Source organism: Melitaea cinxia, chromosome 7 (assembly GCF_905220565.1).
Source record: "Melitaea cinxia chromosome 7, ilMelCinx1.1, whole genome shotgun sequence".
In the NCBI taxonomy this organism is placed as follows: domain Eukaryota; kingdom Metazoa; phylum Arthropoda; class Insecta; order Lepidoptera; family Nymphalidae; genus Melitaea; species Melitaea cinxia.
In genome coordinates, this window is record NC_059400.1 from 15,422,181 (window position 1) to 15,441,562 (window position 19,382).

The following is a 19,382-nucleotide window of genomic DNA, read 5'->3' on the forward strand; positions in this document are numbered from 1 at the left end:
ACTGCATATTTAAGTACCTTAAGCACTTTTAATCACGGCGTATCAGACACAGGTATGGGACTCTAGATACTGTAATGCTATACTTGATAGATACGTGTAAATAATAAAACCTGGTCTCTTCCTCTTCCTCCATGTTGGAGAAGAGTTATCTAGGAGCTTAATTCATCGCCCTGTTCTACTGCTTGTTGGTGGATATGTTCCTTACTGCGAGTAACGACCGCTTGTTATCTATGATAACAACCGGGACCGTTTTTACGTGAGCTCCAAGGCACGATGGGGAGATTCACACCCATACCTGAAGCAAATATTTGTTATATACAACTTAGTATTCATCCCGAACGGGAATCGAACCCGCAATCGTAGGTTTCTAGGCGTCCATGCAGCACACGCGCTGATACACTACAGTGATTGTCAATATTACCCATTTAATGTTAAATTTTAAATGACATTATTTGGAAAAATTTCGTATATGTTTATAGAACTTACATTTTTATTCATCTACACTTTACAAAATGTCTTAGAAGTTAACGAACTATTAGAATAAATATATTTCAGTATAGGTATGCTTTAGTAATAATACAATTATTTCAATTAATAGGTGGATGGCCACTACTCAATTCCAGCCAGGTCATGCTCGTGAAGCTTTTCCTTGTTACGATGAACCTTCCTTCAAAGCCTATTTCGATATAACTATCAATAGAGAAGCATCTTTCAGTCCAAGTATATCAAATATGCCGATCAGAAGCAACTCAACGTAAGTAACTTTTCAATATAATAATTTCAAGATAATTTCACATTGAACTAGTTTTAAAACATTGTTACTATTCTTTTAGCCTGAGCAATGGAAGGATCGCAGAAACTTTTTACACTACACCTCTAACTTCATCCTATTTAGTTGCGTTTATAGTATCTCATTATCAAAGAGTATCTTCTAACAATAATGTTAACCGTCCATTTGACATATATGCTAGAGATAATGCTAATAATACTGGCGAATGGGCACTTGAAATTGGTGAACTCTTACTCGACGCTATGGAAAGATACACTAATATTTCATATTACACTATGGCTGAAAACATAAACATGAAACAAGCTGCTATTCCCGATTTTTCAGCTGGTGCTATGGAAAATTGGGGATTGCTGACGTACAGGTATGTTTATAATAATGTAATAATAAATAATGTTATTTTTTGGTTGAATAATGTAACGATAATTTTGGTATTTTTTTTGTTTGCAGAGAAGCTCTGATTCTCTACGATCCACAAAATTCCAATCATTTCTACAGGCAACGTGTAGCCAATATAGTATCCCACGAGGTTGCACATATGTGGTTTGGTAATCTTGTAACCTGCGCTTGGTGGGACAATTTATGGTTGAACGAAGGATTTGCCAGATTTTACCAATACTATCTAACACAATCGGTTTGTCTACATTTATACATACAGAAAATTTCAAGTTATCATATGTCTATTCCTAGTAACGATTAATATTATTTTTCAAGGTGGCTCCTGAACTTGGATATGATATTAGATTCATTGTAGAGCAGCTTCAAACTTCTATGTTGTCTGACTCCGTTGATACAGCTCACGCCCTCACTAATCCGGCTGTCAATAGTCCTTCTTCTGTTAGTGCCCACTTCTCCACTATTACCTACGCAAGAGGTGCTTCAGTTTTGAGAATGACTCAACATTTACTTGGTGAACAAACTTTCGTGAAAGGACTTCGCAAGTATCTTACCAATAGGTAAGATGATATAATTATATGTATATGAATATAAATATGTTGGGGCTAGTGCCCTGTGCTGCAGTGGTTAGGGAAAACTGGTTACCCGATGCTGGTTAATGAAATGGACTGTATTTCTTTATATCATATATTGTTGTATATAAATTATAAAAATATATAAAACTATGGACTTGGCGATGGCTTGGCGTTGCGGATAAAAACATTTAGTGCTGACGGCTCGGCGTCGCGGATAATAATTGAATCTGTCGCCGCTGCGCTCGCACCGTCACTGGTGCTCCCCGCCGCCTCCCGTCGCCCGCATCCCACGCGATCATCAGGCACGCACGTACTATAACAACATATATGTAAATTAAATATACCTGCCACTTAATTCATGGCTGCAACATTTTCCGTCTGGCCTACTCTAATATATTTACTTTTTAATAAAAAATAATACACGAAATCGCACTACGTATTAATGAACCACAATGATTATTATTATTGATATATGATTATTAACTTCATAGTGGTCTTAATATATTCAGACAGACAAAAATGAAAAGAAGAACAAACTTACTTCACTGAAGATTAAATATAAAATGCTCGCCAAAAAATTAGTCAAATTATATTTAAGACACAGAATAAAACAGATTATAGTTATACCGTACTTTGTCAGGTAATAAAGAAGCAAGAGAAGAAAATAAAAATAATAATAATATATAATTATATCTACAGACAATTTGGAGTGGCGGAGCCTAATCACTTGTTTGAAGCTTTGGATGAAGCAGCAATAGAAGACAGTGCGCTTTCTCAATACGGCAACATTACAATAGATTCATACTTTAGGAGCTGGTCTGAAAAGGCCGGTCACCCTTTGTTGACCGTCAATATTAGTCAAGAAACAGGTGAAATGACTGTAACTCAGGTAATAGTATGTTTTGATTATTTTTGTTAGCGTCAAACTTTCATTTACAAGTAAAAATCAAGCAATGAACTCATTCTTTAATATATTTTACAATTATCAAATAAATTTTGACAATTTGACCATATTTTAGGCACGCTGGGAACGCGATACGGGAGTGTCAAGTTTTCCCAGCCTCTGGGAGATTCCGATCACATGGACCCGAGCAGGAGCTTCTGACTTTAATAATTTAAAACCATCACAATTTTTAACGGAAGAAGTGACTACAATTCAAAGAGGCACACAAGGACGCGAATGGGTTATTTTCAATAAACAGCAATCTGGTAAATTCATAACCTACTTTTTAGATTATTGTATTTTATAACAGTAATTAATTTCCACTATATTTTGTTACATTAGGTTATTACAAAGTCAACTATGATGATAATAACTGGGTTCTCCTTACCAGAGCTTTGCGAAATAATACCGAAAGAGTATCAATACATGAATTGAATCGAGCGCAGGTAATTATAACTTAAAAAAGCTTTACTAGATTTACATTATCACTGAATTTTTCGAAACAAGTTTTTCGGATTTTGTCGCAGTTTATTAAATTTTTTAGATGCCCGACGTTTCGGATACTTTGCAATCATGGTTACTGTAGGACTTCCTTCTCTTTGCTGTAAAGTATATGAAACGCTAGGTATCTAAAAAACTTAATAAATCGCGATTAATCCGAAAAAGTTGGTTCATTATAATGAGTGAAATTCGCGTAAACATTAGAAAACGATATTGATTTTTATTTTTATTTTAAATAAAACCATTTGATTTTGATGTCTTCAATTCCATTCTTTCAGATTGTTGATGATGTATTCGTTTTTGCTAGAGCTGGTGTTATGACTTATGACAAGGCATTTAACATCTTATCGTTCTTGGAAATGGAAGATGCTTATGGCCCGTGGATTGCTGCTATTACAGGATTTAACTTTGCAGCTAGTCGATTGGCATACGATAATTCTAATCTACTAAGGTTACAGGTTAGCCTTTTATTAAGTTTTTTCTCATGTTACAATAAATATAAAGAGTTTCGGAAATTAATGAAATGCATATATATTAATAAAATATGTTTTTGTATAATTTAGTACAGTTATAGGTCCGATAGTCACAATGATTCCTCAACAACACCTCCACATTGCCTTTATAACGTGCAACGTTATATAATAAAAACAAATGCAAATATTAATATTTGTATACTTAATTATTATATACCTAAGTATTTCACGATTTTTGACTATGCTTTAAATTTTCGCTAACATTTTGTTATAGCGATGATCTATTTGTGTTCTTCAGAGTCAAATAAGGAATGTTAGTACTGCTATTACTCAGCGACTTGGTTATGCTGATTCTGCAAGCGATACATTTATGGATGGCTTACTTCGAATGTACGTTATGTCATTCCTATGTGATAACGGACACACAGAATGCATGACAGCTGCTAAGCAAAACTTTGACAGTTGGAGAAATGGAGGCTTGTAAGTTATATTATATTTTAAAAATTCTTAGTAATATTTCGTTTATACTGGTTTTGTCAAAAAATTATAGTCTAGTCTGAGTAAAAATTCCAAAAAAACCAGTGAACAATTTTCAATGAACCTTAGTACAATTTTGTTGTAAATATCATCATCAATATCACCACGCACGTAGAAGCTACCTATTAACGAGTTACAATAGATCAGTTTTGAAATCTTGGTAGCTACAAAAACTATACATCTTTTTACAATATATGCAATTGTACCGAGGCTCACGACTTATTTAGAGAGGCAAATTTATGTAAATGTAACATAATATAAAATTAATAGTTACAAGAAAGGCAAAATTAAAATTTTTCTTGACTGATTCTGCGACACAACTGCTCGTGTCGGTCTGATAGAGCGATCGTTTTTGTGAACATACATACAGACATGTGTTGGACGTACGTGCAAGTGCGCTTTACTAATTTTAAATTCGCCATTAATTATGTAACTACCAAAAATTCATAAGGTTATATAATGTATAGGTGTTGTTCGTTTTATAAAATAATTGTGTTTGTGGCAAACGAAAAAAAAAACGACTTCAATTACATCGACAACGTAGGTATAGACGAAAAATAGTCAAGTAAATACGCATTATCAAAGATTACTCTAAAAGTTGTAATCAGATCTCAATAAAATTTATATGTGACCACATGATAAACATCAGATTTCGATTAAATTAAAAATTATTAAAATCGGTACACCCAGTAAAAAGTTCTGATGTAACATACATAAAAAAAAATCAAAAAAATACAGTCGAACTGAGAACCTCCTCCTTTTTGGAAGTCGGTTAACAAAATAGGTAATGTTTGCCGTCAGTCTGACAGACCAACTAGCTGAATATTATTTAATACTGGAAGGTAAACTTAAGCGGACAGGTTTCAGACATTTTAAATCTCCCTCTTTGATGGCACGCGAAATTTAAATTAATTCAAAATATTTTCACAGTATACCAGCAAATATGCGCCCGTGGGTCTATTGCAGCGGTCTAAGACAAGGGACAGCTGAAGATTTTGATTACTTCTGGAATCGCTTCCTCGCTGAAGACCTAGCCAGCGAAATTGTTGTTATGATACAGGCCGCTGGATGTACATCAAATCAGGCCAGCCTAGAAAACTTCATGAACGCCATTGTAGCACCAAATAACAGCATCATCAGGGCACAAGATCTTAGCACAGCTTGGAGTTCAGCAATTTCTGGCAATGAAGAAAATGTAATGAGAATGTTTACCTGGTTGAGATCAAACATTAATCAGGTCATAAATAAGTATGTATCATTTTTACTTTGGTATAAGTAATTTACGTTAAAAATAAAAATATGGTTAGTATTAAAAAGTCAACTGGCCCTTTGGCGTAGTTGGTAGTTTTATGTATGTGTGTACAGAGTATGTACTCGCATGAAATATAGATTTGTTTACGCGTGTAACTTTTTATTTCAAAAAATGTATCGATATCAGTTAGATGTTACCAAAAACATAGACACATAGTTGCATAACTTAAAAACAATTTATCGTATACATATTTATTTATCTATCTATTTATCAATACTAACGCCATAAATTCAGTTTGATGATACGCTGTACACGTACATGGATATTATACATATTTTATTATTATAGTTGTAATATTAGAAATATCCGTATAAAATTGTAAACTTATTTCCATTGTTACAATTAATTAATTCAACGCAATCTTATATTACAGTCTTGGTAGTGCTGCTACGCCAATAAGCAGTATTGCAACTCGATTAAGAACTGATGCACAGATTGCTGAGGTGAATATTTATATCTAACAATTTAATTTAATACGTTTGATATTTACTTATGTTTAAGGTATCTTAATACTATGTTATTATCATTTCTAGTTCCAAACATGGTTGGATCAAAATCAAGCATTACTGGGTGGAGCCTATAATACTGGCATACAGGGGCTTGCAACGACTAGACAGAATCGAGCGTGGGCTCAAAGTCGCGTGGAAGAATTCGTTAGGTACTTTGACACTGGTTATGTAGACGTACCAGATGTACCAGACGCACCAGACTCAGCTAATATAATTAATCTAAGCATTATTACTTTTATTGTAACAGTTGCTATTAATTTTATTGTATAATAGTAGTAAGTATGTAATTTGATATATTTTATACAATATTGAATATTACCTTTCAATTATTATTTTTAATAAATAATTTTGTGGCCAAGACGGTTTTATTCCTTATTCCTCACTTCATTCCAATAATTAAACCAATTTTCACCATTTCTCAGGACTTTTTATACGAGATATTTTACAGTACTTACATAGAATGCGTACAAAATACAATAAGCTCTTTTTAACAGACTTCAAAAAAGGAGGAGGTTACTCAATTCGACCGTATATGTATATATATATATATATATATATATATATATATATATATATATATATATATATATATATATATATATATATATATATATATATATATATATATATATATATATATATCCCTAAACTGGTATCGTAAATTTGACATACGTAACTGGTATCCCCTAGTATGTTTGCTTCTAGCAAGTAAGTTTTAACTATTTACTTGAATAAATGAGCAGAAATATTAAAAAATAGGCTTGTTTTATATAATTCAATAGTTTTTATTAATATTTATTTTCTTACTTCAATACTAGAAGAGATCACAAAGTAGCATCAACATTTGGTAATATTTTTTTTCTACGTTACAAATATCAATGAGAATTATAGTTTAAAAGTTTAAAATCAAAAATTAACATTGTTTGCTTAAAATGGCGGATGCTCACGATGCTTAATTATTAGAAAGCCAAGAAAACGTAATACCAGGTAATGGTTAAATAAATATATATGTATTAATCTATGTTCGGGGATAACTTCGTGCCGACTGAACTGATTTTGATAATTCTTTTTTTAAACATTTTTGAATATCATATCAAAAATTGACCGCTCCAGCGGGGTTCGAACCCGCGTCTCCAACTGACCGTGTCGGCGCTCTAGCCAATTAAGCTATGGAACGATGTACCCGCTAGATCGAAACTTTTGATATGATGATTTTATTTTCGGTTTAAGCGAACCGTGGCGCCGTCTATAGTGAGTTCTTTACAGAAACCCGTAACTATTCAACGTTTCATATTACAATGAAAAACTTTGACAGGAGATGACACCATGCTGTTTTTAATATATACGATTTTATTTTTGTGTTACCCACACATTAGGAATAACAGGTAGGACCGCTGGAGCGGTCAATTTTTGATATGATATTCAAAAATGTTTAGAATTCCTAATGTGTGGGTAACACAAAAATAAAATCGTACATATTAATCGTTTTTTTTTTGAAAAGGAGATATCCCTGTACTATACTGATAAGGAACCCAGAACTGATGATGAAATCCCAGAGAAATCGAGGGGAACCTTCGAAAATCGTAGTGATGACTAGTGCGTTTTTTAATTTTTTTCGTCTACTTACGTTGTATGTCTTGTCGATGTAGTTGAAGTCGGTTTTTTTCGTTTGCTAGTAAACACAATTATTATGAAATCAAACACCTTGTTATAAACTGATTCCATTTTATTCATTTAATACAAATAAATAAAATTGGAGTGACAGTTTGTAATATTAAAATAGCCGCTTTTTACTATATATACGCATATGGATGTTGTCATGGTTTCCCCTGTCTACTAAGGAAGAAAATAAGACGACAGGGTTCCACGCAAACAACTCAATTTATTTAAAAATATATAGGTAATAAATAATATATAATTATAGGTATATTCAACCCGGTGGTAATGACACCTAATAACCAGAAGGGTTTAGCTACGTGCTCAGCCCCGCCGGCTAACCACTAACCTAACCTAACCTACACAAGTAACTAAGCCAAGTCGATTAAGGTACTCTCCTGCACCACGCCACGTACATAGTGATCCAGGAAGTCGCGTACTGGAAACCGCTGGCGACCGATGGCAGCAGGAGTGGGTAACCAGACGAATCGGTAGCTCGAGGGTGGAATGCGCCATCAAAATATTATTATATTATTATTATAATAAGGGGTCCAGTACTCTTTGCGAACATCCAAAGCCGTTGCGTTATAAAAAAAGCACCGAGTGGAATCATAAAACCAGAAGTGGAGATTAACATTTTTGAAAAATAGGTTAATTTATGATAAGATCTACAATTATTTTAAAATATATTAAAAATGAGGGTAGAATTGAAAGACGATGAAATCTAAGGAAAATTAATTTAAATGTGATTTGTACTATTGACTACTTTTCCTACATGGGGAAAGAGGCCTATGCCCTAGTAGTGGGATATTACAGGCTGAAGCGTATACTATTAAATACAAACATTAGGTCTTATAGCATGATTACTTGTACTAAAAAACTACTTCAATTGCCTGCGACATTAAAATATCACTTACCCAGTTTTGGGAAGATCAACACTCACTTTTCTTATATTGAGGAACGCTTAGCGACGATCACGAAAATATAATATAGTTACGGGTTAAAAAAAATATATTCACCGTTTTAGAAAAAAACGTTTGAAAATGTGGCGTTCGATCACTTAGCAAATACGAGAGAAAAAATGATTATCAATGGCGCAGCGACCGTCACTGCAGCAGGTGTGCGTGCGCACACCTACTGGCCGAGTCGTCATGTAATTAATTGCAAAATTCATTTACTGATTGTACGGGTTCGCACATTCAGCAATGTTTTTGTCTTGCAAACTAATAACCTCCTTTAATTTGGTTTATTTATTAAGAAATTGTTATTTGCCTGATACGGACTTCTTATGAAATTACTGTTTGTCTGATGCGGATGAATTCATTACTTCTATGTATACTTAAAATATTCTTAATAAACTTAGTGTTAGATCGATTTTCATTGGATTTGGTTTCCCTCATGACCTCACCTTACATGTCATCTCTCACTCAACCATAGCCTGTACCATAAACCGATTTAGATTACTGAGAGATATAACATTAATGGTTACAAACCAAACAAAGCATAAAAATCTGTCTTATTGAATATAAATATTAGTTTTAGATGGAATGTGGTTTATAGTAACCTTGCTATTACTGTATATGATGAAAATAAACGACATAATAAATTAATATAAAGGAAAAGAAACTTATTTCGGAAGTGCTCAGCACCAAAAAATTCGATAAAATTATATAAAGCCAACTCAACATTTAAACAAGGGAGCATCTTTAGACAAATTAATTGTAAATGGTGAAATATTGCGCAATGTAATGATATAGCAGTTTTTTTTTGGAAGTTCCACAAAGGCGTTTGAATAGGCTGAAGTACGAATACAAACACCTTAGCATCGTCCACTGCAAGCTCGGCAGCAAGAGGCAGAATGCTGGTGTCATCATTCATGTACATGGGATTTCGAATGCCTTAGCAAATTAGATATTAGATTACACACACTATGATTACTTTTTAAGTCTATACAAAAGAGTTATACTTGCATTAAAACTGTTATCTCTAATTACATACAACTGTAATTGACTGTGAAATGCTTGAAACATTATAGATAGTAAAATTGATTAAAGATAAAATAAAAAAGATAAATTGGAATTAAAAAAAAAAATAGATTAACGATTTCAGTCGAGCAATAGATTTCACCGCGACCAACATGGGTAAGTGGGAATATAAAATAAAGCTTTATCACTCATGATAAGTAATTAAATATTACTTGAAAAATAATAAATTACTAACGCATCATCATAGTCATCATCATCATCATTGAATGTATAGTTAAATTTAATTTAGAGTTTAATAGTATTACTGATAATTATAATTAGTAACTATTGTGCATGTGTGTATCTGTTAATTTTCTCATCATTTATTTTGCTAAAAATAGAAAAGAACATTATTTTTATTTAATATTAAATTATTCTAGGTCATAAATTGAAGGTCGCGTTTATAGTCCTCTTGTTGGGTTTCGCTCACGCGGAACCAGATGAAGACATGTTAGATTTCGAAATGATTGGATATAGCACCAATGTTGATGACCCACAATATAGGCTATTGGACAACGTACAACCTACATATATGTACCTTGATCTTGATGTCTATTTGCCTGAATCTAGATTTAATGGTTTAGTACAAGTTGACGTTGAGGTAAGTCCAAAAGTATCCGGTAGTATAAGCATTAAAAAACTCTTTTCTTTGAATTTATTATCATATTCATACTTGGATTTATAATGTGTTTTCAAAGCAGTTGTGTCTATTTTAACTAGCTTTCTAACCTTTTAGCTATAAGCATATAAATGATAAATATTTTTTTTAGCTGTAAATCTTGCTTGAAATAATTGTGTTTGCTCGCAAACGAAAAAAAAACCGACTTCAATTACATCGAAGAGTAATACAACGTAGATCGACGAAAAAATAGTAATACTTTGTTCGTATTCCATATAACGCGACATTATAAAATTGTAGAATTATATAATGTTCTACTGTTATTTCTAACATTTTGTTAGCGATTGTAGGCAGAAATTTCATAAAAGGCCCGTCGTCGATTCGCGCGAAGCGCTGACATCGCTTATTACGGCGGGTTTTTTAGTTGAAGCGGATTTATATTGAATTACGGTTTATGTCTTTTTTATTAAAAATATGTAATGTTCATGTTTTCACACAGCTCCGATGCACGACTGGAGTTTACCCCTTCAGATCAACTGTCTAAATAGGCACAAAAAGGCTTACTAGTCTAAGAAATATATTATTACTATATCAAATTGTAAATAAATGAATGCAATAACGCCACCTATCGGAACCTAATTGCGTTATTAGAAAACGTCTGAACGCCATCTCTAACAAGGTCATTCGTTCAGTAGATTTTACTGTTCAATTTTTTCATTCCGGGGCCTTAAATGAAAATCGATTCTTAAGGAGAAAACTCCAAAAACAGTCAAGTAAATACGCCATATCAGATATAGCTCAAAAAGTTCGAGTCAAATCTCAATTATATTTAAATGGGACCACATGACAAGCACCACCTATCGATTAAAAAAAGAATCATCGATATCGATCCACCCAGTAAAATAGTAATGAGGTTAATATAACGTTGGTCGACGTAAAATAGCCAAGTAAATACCCAGTATTAGCGATAACTCAAAAATTAAAAGCTCAAATATATTTATAACGAATAAACTGCTACTCTCTACTCTAGTGGAATATTGTAATTTGATCGATAGTGAACGAAGTAATTTCATTACATTTTGATAGATGGCGTTGTGGCAAAGTATTGAACATGACCACAGTCGTCTTAACATCGTCATGTAAATACGTGTCATCAAAGATTACTCAAAAATTGCTCATTATATCTCAATCATATTTAAAACGGACGACATGACAAGTATTAGCTTTTGATTTATACAAAAAAGATCAAAATCAGTGCACCCAGTAAAAAGATATAACGTTTAATATAACGTAGGGTGACGAAAAAACCGTCAAGTAAATACGCAATATTAGATATAACTCACAAATTACGAATCAAATCTCAATTAAATTTGAATGGGACCACGTGACGAATAGTAGCTTTTAATTTATATAAGAAACGTCAAAATCGGTGCACCCAGTAAAAAGTTATGAGGTATAATACAACGTAAGGTGACGAAAATAATGTCAAGTAAATACGCGTTATCAAAGATTAATCAAAAAGTAGTTATCAGATCTCGATAAAATTTATATGTGACTACATGATAAACATCAGCTTTCGATTAAAGTAAAAATTATCAAAATCGATACACCCAGTAAAAAGTTATTGCGGATTTTCAAGAGTTTCTCTCGATTTCTCTGGGATCCCATCATCAGATCCTGCTTTCCTTATCATGGTACCAAACTAGAGATATCCCCTTTCCAACAAAAAAAGAATTATCAAAATCGGTATACCCAGTAGAAAGTTATGTGGTATAATACAACGTAGGTCGACGAAAAAAGCGTCAAGTAAAAACGCATTATTAGATATAATTCGAAAAGTAGTTGTTAGATCTCAAATAAATTTAAATGGGACCAATTGGCACACACCACCTTTCGATTAAAAAAATTAATAAAAAATTTGTCGAAATCGGTCTACCTGGTCAAAAGTTCTGATGTAACATACATAAAAAAAAAAAAAAAAAAAATACAGTCGAATTGAGAACCTCCTCCTTTTTTGGAAGTCGGTTAAAAAATCTAAGTACGAATCTGAGCTTTATCAACGACTTAAAATAGGAGGAAATTCTCAATTTGACTGTATTTTTTAGTGTATGTTACCTCGGAACTTTTTACCGGGTGGACTGATTTCGATGACTCTTTTTAATCAAGATGCGATAAGACGTTTTTGAGTAATCTTTGATAACACGTATTTATTTGACTATTTTTGAATTTTTCGTCTACCTAGGTAGTGTTACTCGTTGATATTATTGAAGTGTTTTTTTTTCGTTACACAATTGATATTCAAGTTTCAGAATGTAAAAGAAGAAAAAAATAATAGCAATATATCAATTGTAAAAGTGACCTTACATATCAATCATTTATGGCACTTCTGTTAAAAAGCGTATCATTATGAGAAAATATGATACATATTTAGATAAGCTTTTCAATAAAATAATCAGTATTATCAATATATATGCTTAAGTAATTATACCTATAAGATTACTAATGTTTATCTTTCTGATTATTATCTAAAATTCTGTTAAGCGTGCCATGATATCATAAATTTAATGTGGCGTAGCTCAAAATAATTCCTTGAATTTTTATTTAATTATTTTTAGCTTTTACACAATGTTATCATGCTAATTGGATCTTCCCTTTGCGATGATGGACGAGGAACTCAGCACCCCGTTCCTCACACTCCCAAACTATATTAAATTTTTTATTACAAAAACTATTAATTTCAGGTACGTGAAACACTCCAGCAAATCGTAATGCACCAAAATGTAGTTTCTATTACTACAGTGAGTGTCGTGGATGCAAACAACCAACCAGTCAACCTTCAATTTCCGAATTCATTCGAAACTGATAGTTATTACCAACTGCTAAAAATTAACTTCGCATCCAACATTACATCTGGTCAATATACAATTACAATTAATTATGTTGGTCAAATCAATGAAAATCCCTATGACCGTGGTTTTTATAAAGGATATTACTTTGTTGGTAATGAAATTCGGTAAGATTCTTTCTTGTTCAAAAGAAGTTTTATGATTTTGTTTATCGAAGTATCTTTATTGTTAACCGACTTCAAAGAGGGGAAGGTTCTCTGTGTGTGTTAACTCTTAACTTTTTAGTGTGTGGACTGATTCTGATCATTCTTTTTTATACAAAAGCAGGTGTTTTTCGTGGAGTCCCGTTTAAATTTGTTCGAGATCTGATGTATCACTTGCCGATGTAAATTAAATTGGGTATGTTTTCGTTTGTAAGCAAACACAATTATAATGTACCGATTTCATTTTTTAGGGAGTATGCAACAACACAATTTCAAGCATATCATGCAAGGAAGGCTTTCCCATGCTTTGACGAGCCACAGTTCAAATGTCCATTTGTTATTTCTATTACTCGCGATGCAAACCTTTCACCTTCATTTTCTAATATGGCTATTAATTCCACCCAAGTGTGAGTATATACATTTATAACTAGTACTAGCAACCTTTAAGAATTTGTCAATTCAAGCTGAAGAAAAAGTAACCATGATAGGATATTAATTTTGTCGAACTACTTAACATTTAAATATATTCATAACATTTTTTATATTTTGTGCAGGGTGTCTCCAGGCCGTATTCGTGAAACATTCTTACCAACTCCCATTATTTCTTCTTATTTAGTTGCTTTCCATGTCAGCGATTTTGTTACAACTGAAATTTCTTCAACACCTGAAAAGCCTTTTCGAATCATTTCTCGCCAAGGTCCAACTGATCAACATGATTACGCTACTAGAATGGGTGTAAGAATTACAGAAGAATTAGACAGATATTTCAATATTAACTACTATGATATGGGTCAAGGAATACCAATGAAAAATGATCACATAGCGTTGCCTGATTTCCCATCTGGTGCTATGGAAAACTGGGGAATGGTTAACTATAGGTTTGATATCTCTCAGTATTTTAAAACGTACTTAATTTTTATTGCTTTAAAAATGTTTGTCTAACAGTTATAATGTTTTTTAGAGAAGCATACTTGCTGTATGATGAAGATCATACAAATGCTTTAGACCAAATTTTTATTACCACCATTATTGCACATGAACTTGCACACAAATGGTTTGGTAATTTGGTAACTTGCTTCTGGTGGAGTAACCTTTGGCTCAACGAGTCCTTTGCCAGCTTTCTTGAATATTTTGCCGCAGACTGGGTAATTTTTTTCAGTTGGCATGACATCCTTTGTTTTAATTAGGTCTATATCGACTACCTTTAAATTTCATGTTAAATTTCAGGCCAATCCATCTCTAGAGTTGGAAGACCGTTTTATTCTTAATCGAGTGCAAAGTGCACTAAGTGCTGATGCTAGTCCAAGTGTGCAACCTATGAATTGGACAGTAGTTGCAAGCAATCCTTCCATCGATTCCCATTTTGGTACATCAAGTTACGCTAAAGGAGCATCAGTTTTAAGAACAATGCAACATTTCGTTGGTTATGAAACCTTCAGGACCGCTTTAAGATATTATTTAAATGCCAAGTAAGAAAATGAAAAGTAATTCACTAGCAATACTGACACTAAATTACATAAAAGTAAAAAAAATGTTATATTCCAGTGCTTATGGTATAGGCTATCCAGAAGATATGTACAATGCATTCAGGAGAGCGTGTGCAGAAGATCCCATCTACCAAACTACTTACCCTGGTGTTGATGTTGGCGATGTATTCAACAGCTGGGTACAGAACCCAGGTGCCCCTGTTTTAAATGTCCATGTTAACATGGCAACGGGTAGCATATCTGTAACTCAGGTAATTATCACTGCAGACATCTATCTTTTGCTTTTACTGGCATAAATATGAAATGTAATCATGTTTTAAAAGTTGACTTAAAGTACTTAATACATTTTTTCTTAAATATAAACGAGATAACTTTAATATATATTCAAGTACATATTATATCTTAAATAAACCATAGATAACTAATAATAAAGAAAAATTGTCCAGGAACGCTTTCAACTTTCTGGTACTATTCCTGATACGATTTGGCATATTCCTATCACTTGGACTCACGGAGGCAGCCCTAATTTTAACAATCTAAGACCTAGTTTCGTACTTTCAAATAAGACAGTGAATATTCAAAAACCGCCTGGCCACCACTGGGTTATTTTTAATATTCAACATTCTGGTAAATATATCTTTGAAATATAATAATTATTATTTTTAGCTACTTAAGAGTGTTTATGTTAGGTGATTGATCACCAAGATTACATTTAACTATTTTGATAGTAGATCTATTATTTTACATGTTTGTTGCTTTAGGTTACTATCGAGTTAACTACGACGATCACAATTGGGAAATGATTGCGTCTCAATTACGTAGAAACAAAGATGCGATTCACAAATTAAACCGTGCTCAGGTACGCTGTCGTGATAAATAAATGACGTTCCATATGATTTTACCAAATTACATTATTAATTTTTTACCTTACAGATAACATATGATGTCATGTTTTTCTTGCGAGCCAATAAAATAAGCATAGAACGTGCATTTGACGTGCTATCTTTCCTTAAGGATGAAAGCGATTACTATGTATGGAATGGTGTTTTATCACAGTTAGACTGGCTCCGACGAAGACTGGAACATTTACCAAGAGCTCATCAAGAATTTGACGTAGGTATTTTGAAGTAGAGCCATGACTAATTAGTGTCATTAAATTTTGACTGCCGAATATTTTTAAATAAGTATAATATGGTGTGTACGGTGTCGTGGCTTCATCTTAAAGTATGCATTATATTAATTATAATTTAAGTTATTTACTTATATATAAGTTTTTTCTACTTATCCCTTACCTTCCCTTCCCTATATTACTGAAATAGTCATTTATTTATTTATTTATTCTTAATGTACATCGAAATACAGACACATATAAAGAAAGATACAATACAAAATGTACAAAGGCGATCTTATCGCTAAATAGCGATTTCTTCCATATATATATATATATATATAGTTATATTGAAATATTAAAAGACTTATAACTTTGGAGTATATTTTATTCTTCTTTTTACCATAGGCCTATCTTCTGGAGCAATTAGAAGGCGCTGTTCAACAATTAGGTTTTGAACAGAGAACGAATGATTCATTTTCCGTTATTCAGAGTAGAATGCAAATTATGAATTACGCTTGCCAACTCGGTCACGAAGAGTGTATAAGTGATAGTCTTGAGAAATGGAGGCAATTTAGAAACAATGCTTCATACCTGTAAGTGTAATTTTTATTATTTTCAAATTTTAGAAAACGGTGCAACTTTTGTAGTCCTTTTGCCAGGATCTGCTTTTCTACAAGTTAGCTTTAGAAAAATACTTTCCAATATTTAGTTCCGTGTAAGTTATGCGAATAATTCCTTATGCGTATAATTTATTGCCTATATCTAGATTAAAAACAAATATCTGACAGATATGCCATTCACTTGGTCAAGAATTGGTAATCCTTGGTAATTCCAACATCAAACGATTATAATGTTTCATGAATGGTAAGTAACTCATATGTATATATATTATTTCATTATAATTCACAGAGTCCCAAAGAATGCGCGCCGCTACGTTTACTGTACCGGTCTTCGCTATGGAAATGCTTCAGACTATGAATTCTTATTCCAAAAATATACCACTTCAGAAAATGCCGCTGATATGGTTGTAATGTTACGTGCTCTGGCTTGTACTAGACATAGAGAATCTCTTATACAGTAAGTTTCAAGACAATTAAAATTAAATATATATATATATATATACATATATATATATATATATATATATATATATATATATATATATATATATATATATATTATTCTAATATATACGTCGACTTACGTTATATTACTTGTTCGTATTTGAAGTCGGTTTTTTTAATTGTTTGCGAACAAACACAATTATTTCTAATATTATAATTGATATTTTACAGCTATTTAACTGCTTCGATGCGCAACAGCCTAATAAGAAATCACGACAAATCGAATGCATTCGCTTATGCTCTGCAGGGTAATAGAGAGAATCTTCCAATTATTCTCGATTTCTTATACCAAAACTATGCAGAAATAAGGCAAACGTACGTGTTTTTTCATATTTATAACTGTCAATTCCATTTTTACTATTTTCAACAAAGAAAAAAATATTATATGAGAAAATAACATTCTTTACATAATTTTCAGATATGGCGGTCAAGCAAGACTTAACGTTTGTGTAAACGCTCTTGCCACTTATTTGACTAATTTCGAGCAGATAGTCGAAGTGAGTATATGACCGTGAACGTAATTTTATAAAGTGATCATGACGACTTATCAAAAGTATTCCATTAATTCTGTTTAAAAATAATGTGGTACCATTTTTATTTAATTCTTCTAATAATGTATAAAAAAAATTAGATTTTGTTAATACTATGTGTAATTTACAAATTAATTTATAACTGTTAAAATTAGAGGGTCTCGTCAATAATATGAACCTACGCATGGTTTCAGTTTCACACAACTTAACTACCTTTTTTTACAGTTCCAAGCATGGTTACATAGAGAACAGCTATCCCTGGGTACTGCCTTCAATTCTGGTCTTAGCGTTATCAACTCTGCTATAAGTAACATCGAATGGGCCAACAACGTGGCAACAGAAATATTTACAACTATTAGAAGTAGAAACGCCTCAGCTACAATTTCTGCATCCATAAGCTTATTGTTGGTAGCACTAGTTGCTCATATGTTCCACTAATTGCAAAAATTAATTATTACACTTTATACATTTTTACTTATGTCAATGTAAATAATAAATTGTAAATTAACATTTAATAAATAATTTATATATTAATGTGTTTTTATGTAACTCTTCTTATACAAATGCCTCTTACCCAACAGAAACCACTTGAATTTAATCCTATATCGAGGGTGCGTAAACAGTCACAATATACAAGCACAAACACTCAGACCAAGGCAAATATCTGTATGGTCAATACATATATATGCCGCATGGGGCTCGATGGAACCCGCAATTGCCAGAGCAGCAGTTTAAGCCAGTTCTGGGACCATTGTGCTAAAACGTCGTTTAATCAGCTTATAATGTTTTTAGCTTTTCTACGACTTAGAATTTCACCAAAATCTTGTATATAAAATTCTCGTGTCAGTTAACAGTGTTAGTTAACAAAGTCCTCCGAAACAGTTGGACCGATTTTTGTGAAATTTTGTGTGCATATCGGGTAGGTCTGAGAATCGGCCAACACCTATTTTTCATACTCCTAAGATCCCTAAGTTATGAGGAGGGGGATTAAGGGGGTTAATAATATATATAGAAAAACAACTTTTGCGGGGTCAGCTAGTTTATCTATATAAATAATTGTGTTTGCTCGCAAACGAAAAAAAACCTACTTCAATTACATCGAAGAGTAATATAACGTAGATCGACGAAAAAATAATAAAGTAACTACGCGTTATCAAAGATTACTCAAAAAGTAGTTATCAGATCTCGATAAAATTTATATGTGACCACATGATAAACATCAGCTTTCGATTAAATTAAAAATTATCAAAATCGATACACCCAGTAAAAAGTTATTGCGGATTTTCTAGAGTTTCCCTCGATTTCTCTGGGATCCCATCATCAGATCCTGGTTTTCTTATCATAGTACCAAACTAGGGATATCCCCTTTCCAACAAAAAAAAAAAAGAATTATCAAAATTGGTACATCCAGTAGAAAGTTATGTGGTATAATACAACGTAGGTCGACGAAAAAAGCGTCAAGTAAAAACGCATTATTAGATATAACTCGAAAAGTAGTTGTTAGATCTCAAATAAATTTAAATGAGACCAATTGACACACACCACCTTTCGATTAATAAAAAGTTTGTCGAAATCGGTCCACCCGGTCAAAAGTTCTGATGTAACATACATTAAAAAAAATACAGTCGAATTGAGAACTTCCTCCTTTTTTAGAAGTCGGTTAATAAAAGTGACAATACTCTCAATATAAAAAAGTACCACTATAAGAACCATAAAAAGTAAATTCAAAAACATTTGTCACAATTTTGA

At 32.5% G+C, this 19,382-nt stretch overlaps 1 protein-coding gene across 1 annotated transcript in view; it reads left to right on the forward strand.

Moving 5' to 3' along the window:
* The window catches only part of LOC123654906, a 41,352-nt gene extending 23,236 nt beyond the window's left edge, over positions 1 to 18,116 (forward strand). The window contains exons 6-31 of the mRNA XM_045590762.1: positions 1,238 to 1,421; positions 1,502 to 1,743; positions 2,458 to 2,647; positions 2,778 to 2,967; positions 3,044 to 3,147; positions 3,481 to 3,660; positions 3,974 to 4,155; positions 5,143 to 5,460; positions 5,898 to 5,967; positions 6,058 to 6,216; positions 8,717 to 8,807; positions 10,094 to 10,314; positions 13,074 to 13,345; positions 13,633 to 13,788; positions 13,936 to 14,259; positions 14,343 to 14,526; positions 14,609 to 14,850; positions 14,927 to 15,119; positions 15,315 to 15,495; positions 15,630 to 15,727; positions 15,802 to 15,981; positions 16,385 to 16,572; positions 16,889 to 17,056; positions 17,275 to 17,418; positions 17,522 to 17,600; positions 17,859 to 18,116. Of these exons, the coding sequence (XP_045446718.1) occupies positions 1,238 to 1,421; positions 1,502 to 1,743; positions 2,458 to 2,647; positions 2,778 to 2,967; positions 3,044 to 3,147; positions 3,481 to 3,660; positions 3,974 to 4,155; positions 5,143 to 5,460; positions 5,898 to 5,967; positions 6,058 to 6,216; positions 8,717 to 8,807; positions 10,094 to 10,314; positions 13,074 to 13,345; positions 13,633 to 13,788; positions 13,936 to 14,259; positions 14,343 to 14,526; positions 14,609 to 14,850; positions 14,927 to 15,119; positions 15,315 to 15,495; positions 15,630 to 15,727; positions 15,802 to 15,981; positions 16,385 to 16,572; positions 16,889 to 17,056; positions 17,275 to 17,418; positions 17,522 to 17,600; positions 17,859 to 18,071 (4,753 nt within the window). The 3' untranslated portion in view covers positions 18,072 to 18,116. The remainder of the gene's footprint in view (positions 1 to 1,237; positions 1,422 to 1,501; positions 1,744 to 2,457; positions 2,648 to 2,777; positions 2,968 to 3,043; positions 3,148 to 3,480; positions 3,661 to 3,973; positions 4,156 to 5,142; positions 5,461 to 5,897; positions 5,968 to 6,057; positions 6,217 to 8,716; positions 8,808 to 10,093; positions 10,315 to 13,073; positions 13,346 to 13,632; positions 13,789 to 13,935; positions 14,260 to 14,342; positions 14,527 to 14,608; positions 14,851 to 14,926; positions 15,120 to 15,314; positions 15,496 to 15,629; positions 15,728 to 15,801; positions 15,982 to 16,384; positions 16,573 to 16,888; positions 17,057 to 17,274; positions 17,419 to 17,521; positions 17,601 to 17,858) is intronic.
* The last annotated feature ends 1,266 nt before the right edge of the window (positions 18,117 to 19,382 follow it).